Source organism: Scyliorhinus canicula, chromosome 22 (genome assembly GCF_902713615.1).
Source record: "Scyliorhinus canicula chromosome 22, sScyCan1.1, whole genome shotgun sequence".
NCBI lineage: Eukaryota > Metazoa > Chordata > Chondrichthyes > Carcharhiniformes > Scyliorhinidae > Scyliorhinus > Scyliorhinus canicula.
The window spans coordinates 17,161,068-17,180,391 of NC_052167.1; the positions used below are offsets into that span (position 1 = coordinate 17,161,068).

Here is a 19,324-nt window from a genome sequence, read left to right on the forward strand (position 1 = left end):
TAAAACGGCACCTCCGCCTCCGTCACACTCCCCGAACACTGCACTGGAGTGTCAGCCTGGATGATGTGATCATCTCTCTGGAGCGGAACTGGAATTCGCAGAGTCAAGAGCAACCGAGCGATGGCTGACATCTTAAAGCTCTTTGTCTATTATTTAAGATACCAAACATGTTGGCATGCAGAGACAACAAGGCCGTTCATAGGGTGTGGCGTCGCTGGCTGGGCCAGGATTTATTGCCCATCCCTAATTGCCCTTGAACTGAATGGCTTGCTGCAGCGTGGCCATTTCAGAGGGCAATCAAGAGTCAAGCACATTGCTGTGGGTCTGGAGTCACATGTAGGCCAGACCAGGTAATGATGGCAGATTTCCTTCCCTAAAGGACATTAGTGAGCCAGGTGGGGTTTTAGACAATTGTTTCATGGTCATAATTAGACTTTTAATTCCAGATTTTTATTGAATTAAAATGTCACCCCCTTCTGTGGTGGGATTTGAACCTGCGACCCTAGAGCATTATAGAACATAGAACAGTACAGCACAGAACAGGCCCTTCGGCCCTCAATGTTGTGCCGAGCCATGATCACCCTACTCAAACCCACGTATCCACCCTATACCCATAACCCAACAACCCCCCCTTAACCTTACTTTTTTTTTTTATTAGGACACTACGGGCAATTTAGCATGGCCAATCCACCTAACCTGCACATCTTTGGACTGTGGGAGGAAACCGGAGCACCCGGAGGAAACCCACGCACACAGGGGGAGGACGTGCAGACTCCACACAGACAGTGACCCAGCCGGGAATCGAACCTGGGACCCTGGAGCTGTGAAGCATTTATGCTAACCACCATGCTACCCTGCTGCCCCACATTATCTTGGGTCTCTGGATTATTAGCCTAGTGAGAATATCACTACCCCACCGCCCACCGCCATGTTGAAGATCTGCATGGACTCATTTGGTTCCACAACGTTGGCACCTCGATCCGCGGCAGGAGACATCCTCGCAATGGCCCTGGCCTCAATCCACTCGTGTAAATTTGTCTCCTCCACTGTCTCACCAATGGTAGACCATCGAAGGCCTGCCAGTATGATGGAGAATCTCTGCTGCCCCTCAATGATTAGATTATCCCATTCATTGACGACCAGCCACCCCCTCACCCTCCCTCCATCTCCAATGCGGACTCCCTTTGCCACCACAATCTGCTCACGGGTGAACCGTGAGTCAGTCCCCAAGTGAAAATCTGGCTAAACCCCCTAACTCTACCCACTGAAGTGAGAGACTCTGAGATGGTGCTGTTAACTTAACATGTACTAGATGCTGTGGTATGAAGAGGCAAAAGTTCCACTCCTTTTTCACCAACACACCTTTAATGGTTCAAACTCACTCTGCACAGAACTCTACAGATCATCACAAGCTCCAGAGTCCACCTGAAACCCCTTTACATATCAGTGTCAATCATTGAACACTTAACATAAATGAGACAATCATTGAACACTTAACATAAATGAGACAACTAATAGCAATGTCTCTTAACCCATTACTTAACAGGTGCATGGCTTGTATGAGATGCTGGGTCCTCAGAAGGACTCAGCTCGCCTGAGGATTCATCATCTGGGAGATTGCTCTCTGTGTGAGGAGAGCAGGTTCGTACTTGGCAAGCTAATAATGTTGCAACATGGCATTATGAAGGTGGTCAGATTTCACTTTGTGTTGAAATCAGGGTGAAGCCAAATTGAAATCATCGTATGTTGGATGAGGGGTGTGTTGCTGGTACTTAATTCTGTCATCAAGTAACTGGGTGACCCCGATTTCTGCATCTCCCAATGTCCGCGATGGTGAAATGTCTCCAATCTCCATAACGGGCAGCACGGTAGCATAGTGGTTAGCATCAATGCTTCACAGCTCCAGGGTCCCAGGTTCGGTTCCCGGCTGGGTCACTGTCTGTGCGGAGTCTGCACGTCCTCCCCGTGTGTGCGTGGGTTTCCTCCGGGTGCTCCGGTTTCCTCCCACAGTCCAAAGATGTGCGGGTTAGGTGGATTGGCCATGCTAAATTGCCCGTAGTGTCCTAAAAAAAAGTAAGGTTAAAGGGGAGTTGTTGGGTTACGGGTATAGGGTGGATACGTGAGTTTGAGTAGAGTGATCATTGCTCGGCACAACATCGAGGGCCGAAGGGCCTGTTCTGTGCTGTACTGTTCTAAATAACTCCTTATCTACAGGTGTCGATTGGAAAATCGGTGGAGAACCTCCTTTAGTTCCCTTCCTCTCTCTATGTTCATACTTCTCCTGTGGATGAGGTGGGTGATTGGGGGGTGGGTGGGGGTAAACAGAGCAATAAGTGACTGCGGTGACTATCAAAGAGAGGCATCAAATTCCGTAAGGATGAGGGGTGAGTGGATGGATTGTGGGAATCTGCTGATGGATGGAGACGAGTGTGTCTGTGAAGGAAGTGTGCGCGAGGGTTGACGAGATGGAGTAATTCTGACAAAACAGAGCAAGGATGGGCTGAGTGATGTTGGTGGATATATAATTGACCTTTCCTGACCTAGTTAGGTAATTTAAGCCCTTCCAACGTTGAATCCGTCGCATAATTCTCTGACTGACCCTTGTGCTCACCTCCAGTCACGTCTTCCTGGCTGTGCCAAAAGGTTTCTGCCCTCTGTTGCCAGGGGAGCGAGACGATCTCTCCTATTCCTCACTGATGCCAGCAGCCCATCCAGCGGTGGAACATTTTACTGAGGCATGGCTGAAACTCCCGTCTCCTCCAAACTCCATCCTTGGATGGGAGTTGAAGCACACCGGTCAAAATTGAGTCATGCGGCCTGCTCTATGCCAGCCCGCAACACGATACACGAGGATAATTTTTAAATGAAGTAGCTGCATTAAAATCCCACAACCAATCCACTCTTCATCGAAGCAGAATTTTGTCTGTAAACATTGTACCGTAAACCTTCTAATGACCGACTAAAAGGTGGTAATCACTTTCCATTCCTGTTTAAATCTCTGAATCGTTTTGCCATTTTATTTGTTTAGGAATGACTGGCCATCAGTTCTTAGGATTGTTAGAGATAGAACTTACATTGTTTGCTTTTTTTTTTGTTTTGTTTTATATGATTGGGAAAATGTTCTTATATTTGGAATAATTCTTGTTCTGGACTCCACCTGTTTTGCATTGAAAATATGTGTGCGGGGCAGCACAGTGACGCAGTGGGGCACGGCGCCGAGGTCCCAGGTTCGATCCCGGCCCTGGGTCACTGTCCGTGTGGAGTTTGCACCTTCTCCCCGTGTCTGCGTGGGTTTTGCCCCCACAACCCAAAGGTGTGCAGGGTGATGAGCCATCAATTGCACGCGAGACGAGTTGCTGTACAAAAGTTAGGATTTAATAAGCTAGAACTTAGCCCTGCGGTCGACTACAATAAATGGACGACCGCCGGGCGTTCTGACTATTTATACCTCGGTATGGAGGCGGGGTTAACTCAGCCTCTCGACTAATTGGAGAGCCGTCACATGACTGGTCTCAACCAATCGGTCGAGAGGCACATGACCAACCAGGGCCAATGGTAAGCCGGTGTTCTGCACCAATGGCAGACAGCAATGCAAATCATACCACCACACAGGGTAGGTGGATTGGCCATGCTAAATTGCCCCTTAATTGGAAAAAATTCATTGGGTACTCTAAATGAAAAAAAAAGAAAATGTTTGTGTTGTGTTATTTGTAAAAAAAAATAACCCCAGTAAAAGTTTAATTTTGAAAAAAAGAAGTGACTGATTGATGAGTAAGGGATGGGTGATCTCTCTGTAACTGGCTGATTAACAGTTCCTTTTGTTCTCACACTTGTTGGAGAACAAACTGTTTGCAGCATCCAGGAGGAGAGTTTGCATTTCCCCGATTTCTCCGGGCACCTTTCCAGGCAGTGCTCATTAACTGGACAGACAGAACAATGCATGGATCAGGAGAATGAGTCAGAGTTAGGTTGCCTTGTCAGATCAAATGGCATGACCACAATGATGCTGGCCCAGGAAAGGGTAAGCTTGATCCGTGTGTCTCCCCGTTGTCTCTTCCCTTCTGACTGCCTTTCTCACCCTGGCCCCTTTATTGACTAAAAGCCATGTAGCAACCTTCGGCTCCTCCTGATTGATGGCACCAGAGCACACTCCGCAGCGATGCAGCCCTCTCAAATCAATACGGTTACAGCAGACGAGAAAGGCTACAGGTTGGGAAAGGTATGTGCATTCTGATTAAACGTTCCTGAGCCAAGGGACCAAGGGGGTAGCAAATGGAGAGAAAAGATCAGCGATAAAGTGTCATTTAATCTCAGAATATAACGCGATTGCCATGTGCATGTTGAAAGCATTTAATCGATTGGCTCGCAGGATTGGAGACTTCAAATCAAAGCTCTTTTCCTGAGAGACTTTACTGAGTAGCTCCCTACCCAGCAGGGTAGGTTTTTGAAAGCAAGCATTCTAGTAAGGGCAGACGTCAGCAAAGGAGAATGTTTCTTTTCAACCCAGAGTGTTCAGAACATGGGACATATATATAATAGTTGAGGAAGGTGGCGTAGATGCATTTATGAAATTAAATGAAATGAAAATCACTTATTGTCACAAGTAGGCTTCAATGAAGTTACTGTGAAAAGCCCCTAGTCGCCACATTCCGGCGCCTGTCCGGGGAGGCTGGTACGGGAATCGAACCGAGCTGCTGGCCTGCTTGGTCTGCTTTATAAGCCAGCGATTTAGCTCAGTGAGCTAAACCAGCCCCTGTTGGGAGTTGGGAGCTGTTAAGCAGACGCGTCAGAAAGGATCGGGGGGATATGATGTTCGTATGAAATAAAGCAGGATGATAGGAGACTTTACCCCAGAGGGATCATAAACATTGGCAGAGGCCAACTAGGTCAACGGGCTGTTGGTTCTCTATAAACAGGCCAACACAAAGTCATTGAATAAAAGCAAAATACTGCAGACGCTGTGTCCCGTTGAAACGGAAAATGCTGAGGGGAAAGAATCAGCAGGACTGGCAGGATCTGTGGAGAGAGAAACAGAGTTAACGTTTCGAGCCCAGTGTGGCTCTTCTTCTGAACCGAAGAGCTGAAGTCACTGAAAATGGGTCTGAGGCGATGAGGTCGGGGATAAAGGTAGGAAATATTTGAAATACGGAATTGCAAAGTAAAAACGGGGAAAAAGTAGAGAAATTAATTTAAATGGAAAACTACTTTGGAAAGTCAATAGAACCCCAATGAGCTGAATTACTGTAAATCTATGAGTTACAAATGTACGTATTCATAGAATTTACAGTGCAGAAGGAGGCCATTCGGCCCATTGAGTCTGCACCGGCTCTTGGAAAGAGCACCCTACCCAAGCCCACACCTCCACCCTATCCCCATAACCCAGTAACCCCACCCAACACTAAGGGCAATTTTGGACACTAAGGGCAATTTATCATGGCCAATCCACCTAACCTGCACATCTTTGGACTGTGGGAGGAAACCGGAGCACCCGGAGGAAACCCACACACACACGGGGAGGATGTGCAGACTCCGCACAGACAGTGACCCAGCGGGGAATCGAACCCTGGAGCTGTGAAGCAATTGCGCTATCCACAATGCTACCGTGCTGCCCTGTTTATATTTTTGAAGTCAGCTAAAACCCTGAGGTAGCCTTGAGACCGTCAAAGACATACATTTTAAATTTAGTAACTTAGTTTCATTTCTGTGACAGTTTCAAGGACAATAATTAATTTTCTCATATTTTATTAAACGTACACTTAATTAGAAGTAACAGCTGCTCATGGAAAATATTCTCGAGAATATTAAATTGCCTGGCGTTAAAGATGGAAAATTAATTCCAGAAGACTGGTACGTTACCAGCAAATTAAATCTGGTCTTGTTCTGAATATTAAATGAACACACAAACCTTGATCGGTTAAAGGAAGCGAATCAGTTTGAAGTGATGTTATGTGGTGTGGCAAAAAGCAAAATGTTCTTTTACCGGGATTAGAGATGTGAAAGGTAAAGTCGCCATAGTCCCAGGTGACCATAGGCTGTGAGGGGGGTGAGCTGACTGGTGGTGATTTAACCCAAGGGTCACCACACCTCAGGCGAAGGGTAAGGTTGAGACGTTGGGGCCTTCGTGAATAACCTCATATGGTATGGGTGATGTAAACCGTGTCTATTCAATGCAGCAGTTGACGTAGATTGAGTTAGCTGCCTCTTCACAATTAGCCTTTCTGCCCCCAGTGGGTACAGCCACATGGACAGTTGAACTGGGGGATTTTGTACAACGTGAAGCTCTGAGTGACTGGTGGTGGGGACATGGTAGAGATTGCTTTTGCCACACTCACTGTTGGAAGATGTTAGCGAAGTGAACCTCATCCATTCCCAGGATGAACCAGTCACTCCCAATGCACAATTGTTTTCTATTCACTCATGGGATATGGGTACCACTGACAACGCCAGCATTTATTGTCCATCTCTAATTGCCCTTGAACTGAGTGGTTTGCCAGTGTTACGATCCCAGAGCAGACAAGACCCCCGACTAGAATACTGGATCGAAACCTTAAAAATGTTAGTTTATTTGAAAGACTGTGCGGAAAGAAGGATTCTTTCCAGGAGAGATTGCATGAAGAAATAGGGCTTGGTTACTTTGAAACCAAAACTTCATTGGAACTATAGGGCTACAGCGCCAGAGTCCCCCGGTTCGATTCCCGGCTTGGGTCACTGTCTGTGTGGAGTCTGCATGTTCTCCCCGTGTCTCCGTGGGTTTCCTCCCACAGTCCAAAGATGTGCAGGTTAGGTGGATTGGCCATGTTAAATTGTCCCTTAGTATCCAAAAAGGTTAGGTGGTGTTACAGGAATAGGATGGAGGCTTGGGCACTTTCCAAGGGCCAGTGCAGACTCAATGGGCAGAATGGCCTCGCTCTGCACTGTAAATTCTGTGATTCTATGATTCACAGTCGTTGGGAGATTTCCTTGGATCCAACTAAATGAATACAATCTGGGAGACGGCGCTAATCTCAGTAATGGTGACCATGAAGCCACCTGGATCGTCATGAAAGCCCATCTGGTTCATTAATGCCCTTCAGGGAAGGAAATCTCCCGTCCCCATCTGGTCTGGTCTACATGGAACTGCAGACCTACAGCAATGTGTCTCTTAAATGCCCTGGCTTTAGCTCAGTGGGCTAGAACAGCTGGTTTGTAATGCAGAACAAGGCCAGCAGCGCGGGTTCAATTCCCATACCAGCCTCCCCGAACATGTGGCGACTAGGGGCTTTTCACAGTAACTTCATACTTGTGACAATAAAAGATTATTATTATTGTTAGAACTTGGAGCTAGGCACCAAGTTCTCAAGGGGAATTGGGGGATGGAAAATGAATGCTTGGTTTTGCCAGCAATGAATGAATGGACAATAAAATAAGTTGCTGACATATCGGAACCCAGCAAATGCGAAATTTGGGGTCTCTGCTGCTTTTTGCGCCCAACAATTCAGTCAGCTCCAAACCCAGTGGCAACAGAAGCAGAGGTTGGTGGTGAGTGGCACTCTGTGGAGTGGGCAGATTTGAGTCAGGTATCTGGTTCCAGCTCGTTCCTTTTGCCGTTCTGCTCTCAGAACGGAGAGGGTAAATCCTGTCACAGGTGCAAAAAACAAAAAATAAGATTCACTTTAAGGAGGGAGGAGGAGCGAACCGCTTGAACCAGGGGAGCGGACAGGGGAAGATAGCGTTAGAAATCAGCGGGAGGGCTGGAAGGCAGCAGGGGATGAAGTGTTAGAGCTGGGGCTGCTTCTAAATAACCTGCTGTCCGAGATGACTGGGATCCCACAAGGTAGCGAGATCCTGTGTATACAACGTTTGTTTCCCGTTGCCACGTCGGCGAGGCAATAAGCAGCTTGTCGGTTGATAATGATGACAGGAAATTTCTGGGTCAAACATAGAACAAAGATAGAACATACAGTGCAGAAGGAGGCCATTCGGCCCATCGAGTCTGCACCGACCCACTTAAGCCCTCGCTTCCACCCTATCCCCGTAACCCAATAACACCTCCTCACCTTTTTGGTCATGAAGGGCAATTTATCACGGCCAATCCACTATATGTCTTTGGACTGTGGGAGGAAACCGGAGCACCCGGAGGAAACCCACGCAGACACGGGGAGGACGTGCAGACTCCGCACAGACAGTGACCCAGCGGGGAATCGAACCTGGGACCCTGGCGCTGTGAAGCCACAGTGCTAGCCATTGTGCTACCGTGCTGCCCAGGGGCTGGATCCTCCATTTCTGTGGCGAAGTGCCGACGCCGGAGTGGGAACGTCACCAAAATCGGCGCCGAACTCTCACCAATTGTGGGATCAGTGAGGAGCTAGCAGCAGCATCAGGTAGAATTCCCGGCTGCCGTGCCAAAAACTCCCGGAGAATGGCCAGATCCGTGGCCGCACAGGCGCACGGCAACGGCCTCCAGCGGTCGTGCCGTACAACATTGCATCGGTCGTACGCGGACACAGCCTGCTAAATATGGCCCCACAGGACACCCCCTGGCCAACCCCCCCACCCACCAGTCACCCCAGCCCTCGCAGAAGCCCCCCCCCCAGCCAGCAGCACAGCTCAAGGCCGACTGTGGCGGAGCTGGACACAGTTCGCGGCCGCCACGTCGGATTCCCGACCGCTCAGACCACAAGTCAACCGCGCGGTCGGTAACTCGGCCCATCGGGGACAGAGCATCAGGGGTCAGCCTTCTGTTGACTCGCCTCGGCTGTTCCAATGGCGTGCGGTGTGATGACGCCATTTTGGAGGGGGCGGACACTCGGAAACTGACGCCAAACCGCTGCTGCCCCCAATTTGGGCGTCGGAAGGGATTCAGACAATGGAGAATCCCACCCCAGAACATTTTCGTGATTGAACATCCAAATTCTAGTTTTGAATTTCACAGATACATGTATTATAGGAACAACACCCAAAAACGCTGCTCAAAAATACTCGGATGTCAAAATAAGTTAATGGGCAATTTCTGTTTGATCTCATTAAATTCCTTCAGAAATACAGTAAGATATAAATATAAAAGCAAAATCCCAATTAAATAAATTGCATGCGTTTCCAGTGAGTCTGCACACAGGAAGCCTTTTGAAGTTAAGCTTGCAGGTCTCAGGACTGGAATTAGCTACTGATTATACAGGATGGAAGTACCTTCTTTGTTGATAGAGGGAAAAATGAAGACACAAAATGTATATAATTTAAAATTTTTTAAAAAGAGCCGTGTGTGGCTCCTCCATCACTGGCCATCAAAAACTTATCAACGAGTTCCAGAGCACTTACTATGAGTTACGTGACCCTTACTATGAGTTACGTGACCCTTACTGTGAGTTACGTGTGAAGGGTCGTCTGTTGGTTTTGAAGAGATACTGGATTTAGTCATCAAAAAAGACATTGGAGTGACACTGGTCTTTTTCATGGGTACAGAATAGGCTCCTGGTGAGTCAGCAACCATTATGGAAAAGAAAGTTGAGTTTAGTGTAAAATTAACGGCTGATTCACGAGGAAAGAAAGCCTTGTATGTACACACATAGTTTCATAGAATTTACAGTGCAGAAGGAGGCCATTCAGCCCATCGAGTCTGCACCTGCTCTTGGAAAGAGCACCCTATCCAAGGTCAACACCTCCACCCTATCCCCATAACCCAGTAATCCGACCCAACACTAAGGGCAATTTTGGACACTAAGGGCAATTTTATCATGGCCAATCCACCTAACCTGCACATCTTTGGACAAGCAGCACAAGTGCCAGACAATGACTGTCTCCTACAAGACAGCTGTACTCTGTGCTGTACTGTTCTAAAATTCTAAAATTCTAAGGAGCTAACCATTACCTCTTGACATTCAATGGCATTACATCGCTGAATCCCGCATAGTCATCATCCTGGGGGTTACCATTGATCAGAAACTGAACTGGACTAGTCATATTAATACTATGGCTATCAGGGCAGGCCAAACACTAGGAATCCTACCGCGAGTAACTCATCTCCTGACTGCCCCCCCGCCCCCCAAAGTGTGTCCACTATCTACAAGGTTCACCTGAATTCACCTGAGGAAGGGGCAGTGCTCCAAAAGCTAGTGATTTGAAACAAACCTGCTGGACTTTAACCTGGTGTCATAAGACTTCTTACCGTGCTCACCCCAGTCCAACGCCGGCATCTCCACATCAAGTCAGGAGTGTGATGGAATATTCTCCACTTGCCTGGATGAGTGCAGCTCCAACAACACTCAAGATGCCCGACACCATCCATTGATCCATTGATTGTTCTTGCTTCCTGTCGCTGGGGCAAAATCCTGGAGCCCTATCCCTAACAGCACAGTGGGTGCACGTACCCCTCAGGGACTGCAGGGGTTCAAGAAGGCAACCCACCACCACCTTCTGAAGGGCAACTAGGGATGGGCAATAAATCCTGGCCTAACCAGCGACGCCCACATTCCGTAAATTAATTTTTGAAAAGATAGCGGGCGGTATTCTCCGCTCCCGATAAAAATAGGGATGGCCGTCGTGAAATCGGCCGAGGTTCACGATGGCCTCGGGGCCCGCTCCCTGCACCTAATTCACCCCCACCCAGGGGGCTAGGAGCGGGCCCCCGTTGTTCCCGGCCGCGACCTTGTCGCGCCGGAAATGACGTGGAAACGGCGCTTTTCTGATGTCATCCGCGCATGCGTGGGTTGCTGGTTCCAACACACGCATGCTCGGATGACACCAGCGCGTAGACGGCACGAACCCGCGCGTGCGCGGTGCCGTCTTTCTCCACCGCCGCCCGGCAAGACGTGGCTGCTTGATCTTGCCGGGCGGCGGAGGGGAAAAAGTGCGTCTGTTTTGGATGCTGGCCTGACGATCGGTGGGCACCGATCGCGGGCCTGTCCCCTCCCGAGCACAGTCACGGTGCTCCCGTCCCAATCGGGCCCCTAGATGTCCCAAACGGGCACCTGGCGCCCGTTTCACGAATGCAGTGACCAGGTGTGGTTGCTGCCGTGGTGAAACGGGCGTGAAGGGCCGGCCGCTCGGCCCATCGGGCTCGGAGAATCGCCGGGGGGGGGCTCGGAGAATCGCTGGGGGCGCCAGGGGGGCGTATAAAATGTCGGGAGGCCCACCCACAATTCTCCCACACCACGGGGAGTGGAGAATTCCGCCCAGCATCTTTCATGACATTGATTCATCCCAAGAGGCTGAGGAACCAACTAATCGCTTTCTAGTCTCTGTTGTATTCTAAGAAACCCAGCAGCCAAATTGCAGTTAGCAAGCTTCTACAAACAGCATTGCGACATGTAGCACGAGTGCATTTTGTGCCATTGGCATGAACCAATTCTTTGTTTTTACTTTGCAGAGTCTGCTGTATTTTCTTTTTGGTGGGCACAATGTCCTTAAGCTCGACGCTTTAACTGACCTTAGAACTGAATAAAATTTACCTCAGACTATCAAGCAGCATCACTCCAGAGCTTCCAAGAGTCACTCAAAAGTGTTCCCTCTTATCCAATAAATCTAAAACAGTTAAATTTACCCTGCGAGGATCTGATTTATTGTCGTATCTCATGCAGTTGAATTCATTAGAGAGTTTGTTGATGCATTATTGTACTAACATTGTTATATCTGGTTTAATGTAATAGGGATTACGTTGGGAGATATCCATAAATTGTGATGAATGATCGTCTTTCGTAACTCAAAGAAGCAAGTTCAGTTTTCCAAATTCACTTATATCTGCTCTTTTTTTTTTACACAGCTACTTTTCCTGTCATGAGTATAGATTGCAAGAAAGAAAACTGTCAAATAAATCCTTCACCATCAGAACGGAACTCAGCACTGCCTCACTACTCCCTATTGAGATTGTTTATTAAAGTCAAGGTCTACAAAATTACGAGGGGCATAGACAGAGTGGATAGTCAGAGGCTTTTCCCCAGAGTGGAGGGGTCAACTACTAGGGGGCATAGGTTTAAGGTGCGAGGGGCAAGGTTTAGAGGAGATGTACGAGGTAAGTTTTTTTTTACACAGAGGGTAGTGGGTGCCTGGAACTCGCTGCCGGAGGAGGTGGTAGAAGCAGGGACGACAGTGACGTTTTAGGGGCATCTTGACAAATACATGAATAGGATGGGAGTAGAGAGATACGGACCCCGGAAGTGTAGATTTTAGTTTAGACGGGCAGCATGGTCGGCGCAGGCTTGGAGGGCCGAAGGGCCTGTTCCTGTGCTGTTCTTTTGAGCTTGCAAATTCCTGGTTCCAACTGGCTAATAACTCAGGTAGTCACAGAGCACTGACTCTGTCGCAATCTCCCAATGGGCGCATCACCTTGGAGCCAACTGAGCCACACAGAGACTCTTCTTATACCCCTTTTCAAGTTGAAGGGGTGTAAGTATCCCAGCCCCTGGCAGATCTTTTGCCTCCTTAACAGAGCAGCAAGGAGACCAGCCGTCGCACACTCCTGACGGCGGAATCAATGCAGAGCACAAAATGTATCAAATAATCGCTTATTGTCACGAGTAGGCTTCAATAAAGTTACTGTGAAAAGCCCCTAGTCGCCACATTCCGGCGCCTGTCCGGGGAGGCTGGTACGGGAATTGAACCCACGCTGCTGGCCTTGTTCTGCATTACAAGCCAGCTATTTAGCCCACTGTGCTAAACCAGTCCCTAGTATCTAGGATGTTGCAGGACGTAACGCAACAGGCGGACAATGTATTCTATAAGCCATTATTGGAAGACAAGCAGGAAAATGGTGAGAAGTCAGGACAAAAATACATTTATTTGGTTATGCCACCAATGGAGGAAGTTTGCAATTTGGGAAACTGCGACGCATTGCAAAAGAGCAGAAACATAACCACCGCCACCCACACCCCTTCCCTTTCCCCACTAGTGTCGCGCTTCTTACATAACCTTTCGCAGATTAGAACATCTCAAACTAGAAAAAGAAATCACAACTACATTCTCACCAAAGCACTGTGAAGAAATCAGAACAGCTTTCAACACGCTGCATTGTAAATGATAAAAATGCATCTTGAAAATGTATGAAGAATTATACTTGGTATCATGATCACTGAAGCAGTTTGATCCATAAGGCCTTGCATGGGGCAGAAACAGGCCATTCTGTCCAATCTACCCCTACTAGAGTTTATCCTCCACATGTGCCTCCTCAACTACTCTTCATCTAACCTTATCGGGCTTTACCTTCCATACCCTTTCCTCCCCCCCTCACAGAATCATATAATTTACAGGGCAGGAGGCCATTCAGCCCATCGAGTTTGCATCAGCCCTTGTAAAGAGCACCCCAACTTAAGGCCACTCCTCAGCCCTATTCCTGTAACCCAGTAACCCCACCTAACCTTTTTAGGTTGTCCAATTTAGCATGTCCAATCCTCCTAACCTGCACATCTTTGGACTGCGGGAGGAAACCGGAGCACCCGGAGGAAACCCACGCACAGGAAGAAAGTGCAAACTCCACACAGTCACTGGAGGCCGGAATTGAACCCAGGTCCCTGGAGATGTGAGGCTAATCACCATGCCGTTACATGCTAGTCCAACTTCCTCTTCACTGCAATCATGGATTATGGATGGAAATCTATCCTAGGCAGCTTGGGGGCGGGGGTGGGGGGGGGGGGGGGGGGGGGGGAGAGCTGACCCGTGGTGACTTAACCAGAGGGTCACCACACCTCAAGGTTGAGAAAGGGTGGGGAGGGGGTGGGGGCGAGACCATCATGAATAACCTCAGCCGCTACGGGAATCGAACCCGTGCTGTGAACCTCGCTCTGCGTCACGAACCAGCCGCCCAGCCAACCGAGCTAAACCGGCCACTGTCTGCCCTTGGCACTCCAGTGATAGGCCAGTGGTTTTGGCTGGAGGCTAACCCTGGCTACTGGTCATCAGCCACTAATGCACACAAAGAAGCCAAGAGACCCAAAACGGAAGAGGAAACTGTCCATTTATTCATCAGTTTCAAAGCAAGTAATCACTATTTCCATTTTGGCACTTAAAACACCTCAAAGTGCTGGCAGCGATGTGAAAGTCACAAGATCTATAAATACATACAAAGTGTTGCTAAATTAACAGAGTGTGATACAGTTAACGTTAGCCATACTAAGACGAATGCTGACAGAAGTGTCACAACAGTATTACGACATTTATTATACCTATTAGAAGCAGCGTCTCATTAGATTTTTAGACAAACATAGGTGACCTGCAGAAACTTAATTAAAAATCTGTCAGCTCCAGTACTCCTATTTGCAGTTGAATGCCATGTACATAAATGAATGGGTTAGTTCCACAGCAGGATAGATTGACATTTATACCATGATGAAGGCAGTTCCTCCTGATGCAAGTTCCCTTTTGCAAGTTTGTACAGCACTTTATTTGTGCCCGAACTGGTCAAGCTCGGAGTGGCCAGAAGTGGCCGTGTGCACTCCAGCAAGATCTCGGGCTGAATATAAAGTGTCAATACTTGGAGCTGCATCAAGTGACACGGAGATTTTCACCCAAACTTTATAAAGGACCCAAAGTGCTGGGACATCTGAAAACTCTAGACATCGGTAGGGCTACAATGACTGTCAGCTCCACCATTTTTTTCAGTCTGCTCAGAACCTCTTACATGTTTTGGCACCAGACAAAGCTGCCTCTTAATTTACTCAACATCCTCAACTCTTGGGAGAACCTAGACAAGCACAGGATCATTTCCTCCATCTTCAATCGGGTTCACATAATCTGCTCTACGCAATTGCTCCCCCCCCCCCCCCCCCCCCCAGAAACATCCTCCATTTATTTACATTGAAAGAAATACCCTTTTTGTCTTTATGAATCTAATGCGGCGGCAATTATTGATTCTTTGATCGACTGGGCTGTGTGTGTTAATGTCAATCCCGGCCTTTCTCTTTCGATGGCTGTGACTCAACTTCCAGCCACTCATTTCCAAAACCTGCTGTGAATCATTTTGCCAGGTCTGTAAATAGAGCAACTTAACTCCTCACTGACTGCTAGGATAAATATTATAGTTTGTTCTGAAGGCAATAACTCGCACCAATGTACGCCTAATATCTACTGAAGCGCACATTCCAAAGTAGCCACTACCATGATATTTGAGCCATAGCTTTATACAGGCCAGTTCTGGGACATAGTCTAGAAACTCCTCTGGTGTCAATACCTCTTCAGCTATGAAAACCGTAAAAGAAGAAAAAAAATCAATAGTGGGATTATGTAGCATCTCTGAGGAAATGCTCTCTCAATATAGCAGAAGGAACATAATCATCATAGAGTCCCTACAGTGCAGAAGGAGGTCATTCGGCCCATCGTGTCTGCACGACCCTTTGAAAGAGCACTCCACCTACGCCCACTCCCCTACCCTTCCCCAATAACCCCTTAATGTAAGACGCACATAAGCTCCCAGTTTCGATCCCGTCTCTGGGTCACTGTCCGTGTGGAGTTTGCACATTCTCCCTGTGTTTGTGTGAGTTTCGCCCCCACAACCCAAAGATGTGCAGGGTCGGTGGATTGGCCGCGCTAAATTGCCCTTTAATTGGAAAAAATGAATTGGGTATTCTAAATTTTTTTTTTTAAATGTAAGTCGCACATCTTTGGACACGAAGGGGCAATTTACCGTGGCCAATCCAACTAATCCACACATTATTGGGCTGTGGGGGGAAACCGGAGCATCTGGAGGAAACCCACGCAGACACCGGGAGAACGTGCAGACTCCACGCAGTCACCCGAGGTCGGAATTGAACCTGGGTCCCTGATGCGGTGAGGCAGCAGTGCTAACCACTGGGCCGCCTTAGGGTGAGAAGTAAGTACAGACACATTCCTCCAACCGCTGCTCACACAATATGAGCGAGATAATAAAAGAGCAGCAGAGCCACATATATATATACATATAGAGAGGTAGCTACGCTCTAGAATCTTCTATCCGTCCATCTTGACCTGTCACGGTCGGGGAACTGATATGGACAAGAACATTAGAGAAGAAACATGATCTAAAAAGGCGCACCTGGACAAGCCTAGTGTTCACGCGAGAGCGAATGAGCATAATTTAAAGCTAATTAAAATCAGATAAGCTAATTTGAAGAGAGAGCAGGAAAGATTCAAGAGAATGGTTCCATGGATAGGACAGCACGGTGGCACAGTGGTTAGCACTGCTGACTACGGCGCCGAGGACCCGGGTTCGAACCCGGCCCAGGGTCAGTCCGTGTGGAGTTTGCACATTCCCCCCCCCCCGTGCTTGCGTGGGTTTCGCTCCCACAACCCAAAGATGTGCAGAGTAGGTGGATTGGCCACGCTAAATTGCCCCTTAAAATGGTAAAAAAATAATAATAATTGGGTACCCTAAATTTAGGAAAAAAAAAGAGAATGGTTCCAGGGATGGAAACTCCAGTTATGAGGATAGATGGGCGAGGTTGGGACTGTTCTCTATGGAGAGAAGGCGGCTGAGAGGTGATTTGATAGGGATGTTCAATATCGCGAGGGGTCTGGACAGAGTCGACTGGGAGAAACTTTTCCCGCCTATAGAAGGATCAAAACTAAGAGGGTCCAGATTTAAAATAATTGGTAAAAGAAACACGAGTGATGTGTGGAAGAACTTTCTCACGCAGCGAGTGGTTAAGGTCTGGAATGCTCTGCCTGAGAGTGGGGTGGGAGGCAGGTTCAATCGGAGCATTAAAGAAGGAATTAGACTGAAAAGGAGGAATGTGTAGGGTTCCGGGGAGAATGGTACCAGGTGAGGGCCGGTGCCTGGTACACCATGGGCTGAATTTGCCGTAGCATATATTCATTTTTTGAAATAAATTTAGAGTACCCAATTCATTTTTTCCAATTAAGGGGCAATTTAGCGTGGCCAATCCACCTACCCTGCACATCTTTGGGTTGTGGGGGCGAAACCCACGCAAACACGGGGAGAATGTGCAAACTCCACACGGACAGTGACCCAGAGCCGGGATCGAACCTGGGACCTCGGCGCCGTGAGACAGCATTGCTGCCACTGCGCCAGTAGCATATATTCATAACAGACAAGAACAAGGTTACATGGGGCGGCTCTACTGCCTTGTGGCACCGAGGACCCGGGTTCGATCCCGGCCCCGGGTCACCGTCCGTGTGCAGTTTGCACATTCTCCCCGTGTCTGCGTGGGTTTCGTCCCCACAAGCCAAAGATGTACAGGATAGGTGGATTGGCCGCGCTAAATTGTCCCTTAATTGTAAAAAAGGAATTGGGTATTCTAAATTTATTTTTTAAAAAGACTGGGCCGCTACAATGAATCATTGTGTACCTGTGCTTGTCAAGCTGTTTAACGTGAATCATAGAATCTCAACACTGTAGGAGGCCATCTGGCCCATCGAGTCTGCACCGATTCACTCCATCCTATACCTGGAGCCTAACCTGTACATTCCTGGACACTAAGGGCAATTTATCACGACCAATCCATCTAACTCGCACATCTTTGGACTGTGGGAGGAAACCGGGGCACCCGGAGGAAACCCACGCAGACACGGGGAGAACGTGAAAAACGCCACACAGACAGTCGCCTGAGGCCGGAATTGAACCCGGGTCCCTTGCACCGTCGGGCAGCCATGCTAACCGTTGTGCTACCAATGGTGACGCCACAATTGGTAACTCTCCAACATTTTGCAGTGGGGCCTTTGCGAAATTCCAAAGAATAATATCAATGTTAGTGATGCGGTGGAATAGTCACAAAACCAGATAATGGTTGCCAGGTATAGATTAGCCCATTCATTGGGAACATTAGAATAATGAAAGCTAATAACATTAATCATTGCACGAAAGGGGTGGAGTTATCTGTAATCTTGGGGTTACATCCCTTTATAATCCATGCAATTTGTCTTCGCCCTCCCATAGTTTCACTGCAACCCACAGGCCCTAAAGGTTAACATTATTTTCAGCCATAGATGTGAGGAGAGTGAGTGGGTTTTGCTGAACCAATAGAAACTGAAGCCACAAATTTGGGGCTAGGATTTGGAATCACCTCCTTAAATTGTAAATCACGAGCTCGCCAGCCCTTTCACACGGTTAACAATCCTTTGTTGCTGAGCGTCCATGCTTAATAATGAACAGCAAGGTTTAGGTGGGAAAAGACGATAGCATTATTGAATTTGGATCGTGTGAAATGACCGGAATAATCACAGCAAGGCCTGGAAATATTTGTGGGTACTTCAGAGAGCGGACACGGGCAGGGCGGGAGAATTGGCTCTCTACTGTACTGCCTGAATCCACGATTCATTTCTTGAAAGCCCTGTTTGAAAACTGGAGCCTGAGGCCTTAATGTCTATAAAGTGTGTTGATAGTAAGATTCCTGCTTCTGCTATCTTCCCTACCACTGCCATACTGGGTTTGCTGAGAGCTGACCCAATTAGCTTTCCGTTTTCACCCAAACACTGATTCAAGCAAACCAACCAAATGTAATTATGTCAAGTAAATTGATTGTGGTTCCCACATGTACACACACGCACACACCAACATAGACACTTACATAGACACCCACACGCATACCCACACTCACCCAGACACACACACACATACCCCTAAGAGAAAGAATTATTATTTGAAAAGAGAATTACGTAATGCCTGGAGTACTTCAGAATTTCAATCAACAATAAGAGATGAATTTGTTTTCCTTCTTTAATCTTCTATTGATGGGAGCTGTTAGGTTCTTCTTTTGATTTAGCTGGTCCTTTCAAGGCAGGAAGCACCGGTAGCCATGGCGATGACAGATCGGGGATGGTTCTCTTAGCCTGGCTTAAGTGGCTAATAACCGTGTAGAGGCTTCCGCGGGGACCTGCTTCCTGCTCCGAGTAATACATCTCCAGAGCTGCTGGGGTACAATGCTTATGCTGCAGGAGAGAACAAAAAGCAGAGTGTGACAATTACACAGCTCAACAGAGGGGTCCTTACCACACCCTCCACCAACCCCCAACCTTCTGCAATGAAGCCCCCCCCCCCCCGGAACTTATGTTTATATAATCATGGAGCGAAAAGGGGGGGGGGGGGGGTCTTCAAGAACCTCCGACCGGCCGTCGTTTCGGCTCAAGGCCAACATGTCCTCCACTCCTTCAGCAGAAGTGCTAGCTCATACATTGACAAGAACATCAGCAGGAATGGCATACAGTAAAAGACAAGAAAACTTTGCCCATGAAAGTGACACGACAGCTGTTTCAAGTTCTAGTGGCCCGTGGGCTACTGTCTCAGTTTCGCTGGGCCCAAACTGTGCCAATTGGGTCCAGGTTGTGAGAGAAATCTCAGCTCCTCCGCTGAGCCCACCAGCATTTTTTTTAAATATTCCCCCCCCCCCCCCACCCACTCTGCAATTTATTTTTAAGTTGACATTCTGGA

General features: G+C 48.0%; 1 protein-coding gene across 1 annotated transcript in view; it reads right to left on the reverse strand.

Moving 5' to 3' along the window:
* Window positions 1-17,216: 17,216 nt before the first annotated feature.
* caly (calcyon neuron-specific vesicular protein) overlaps window positions 17,217-19,324 on the reverse strand; it is a 43,268-nt gene continuing 41,160 nt past the window's right edge. Inside the window, exon 5 of the mRNA XM_038782974.1 lies at window positions 17,217-18,825. Coding sequence (XP_038638902.1) covers window positions 18,622-18,825 — 204 coding nt within the window. The 3' untranslated portion in view covers window positions 17,217-18,621. The remainder of the gene's footprint in view (window positions 18,826-19,324) is intronic.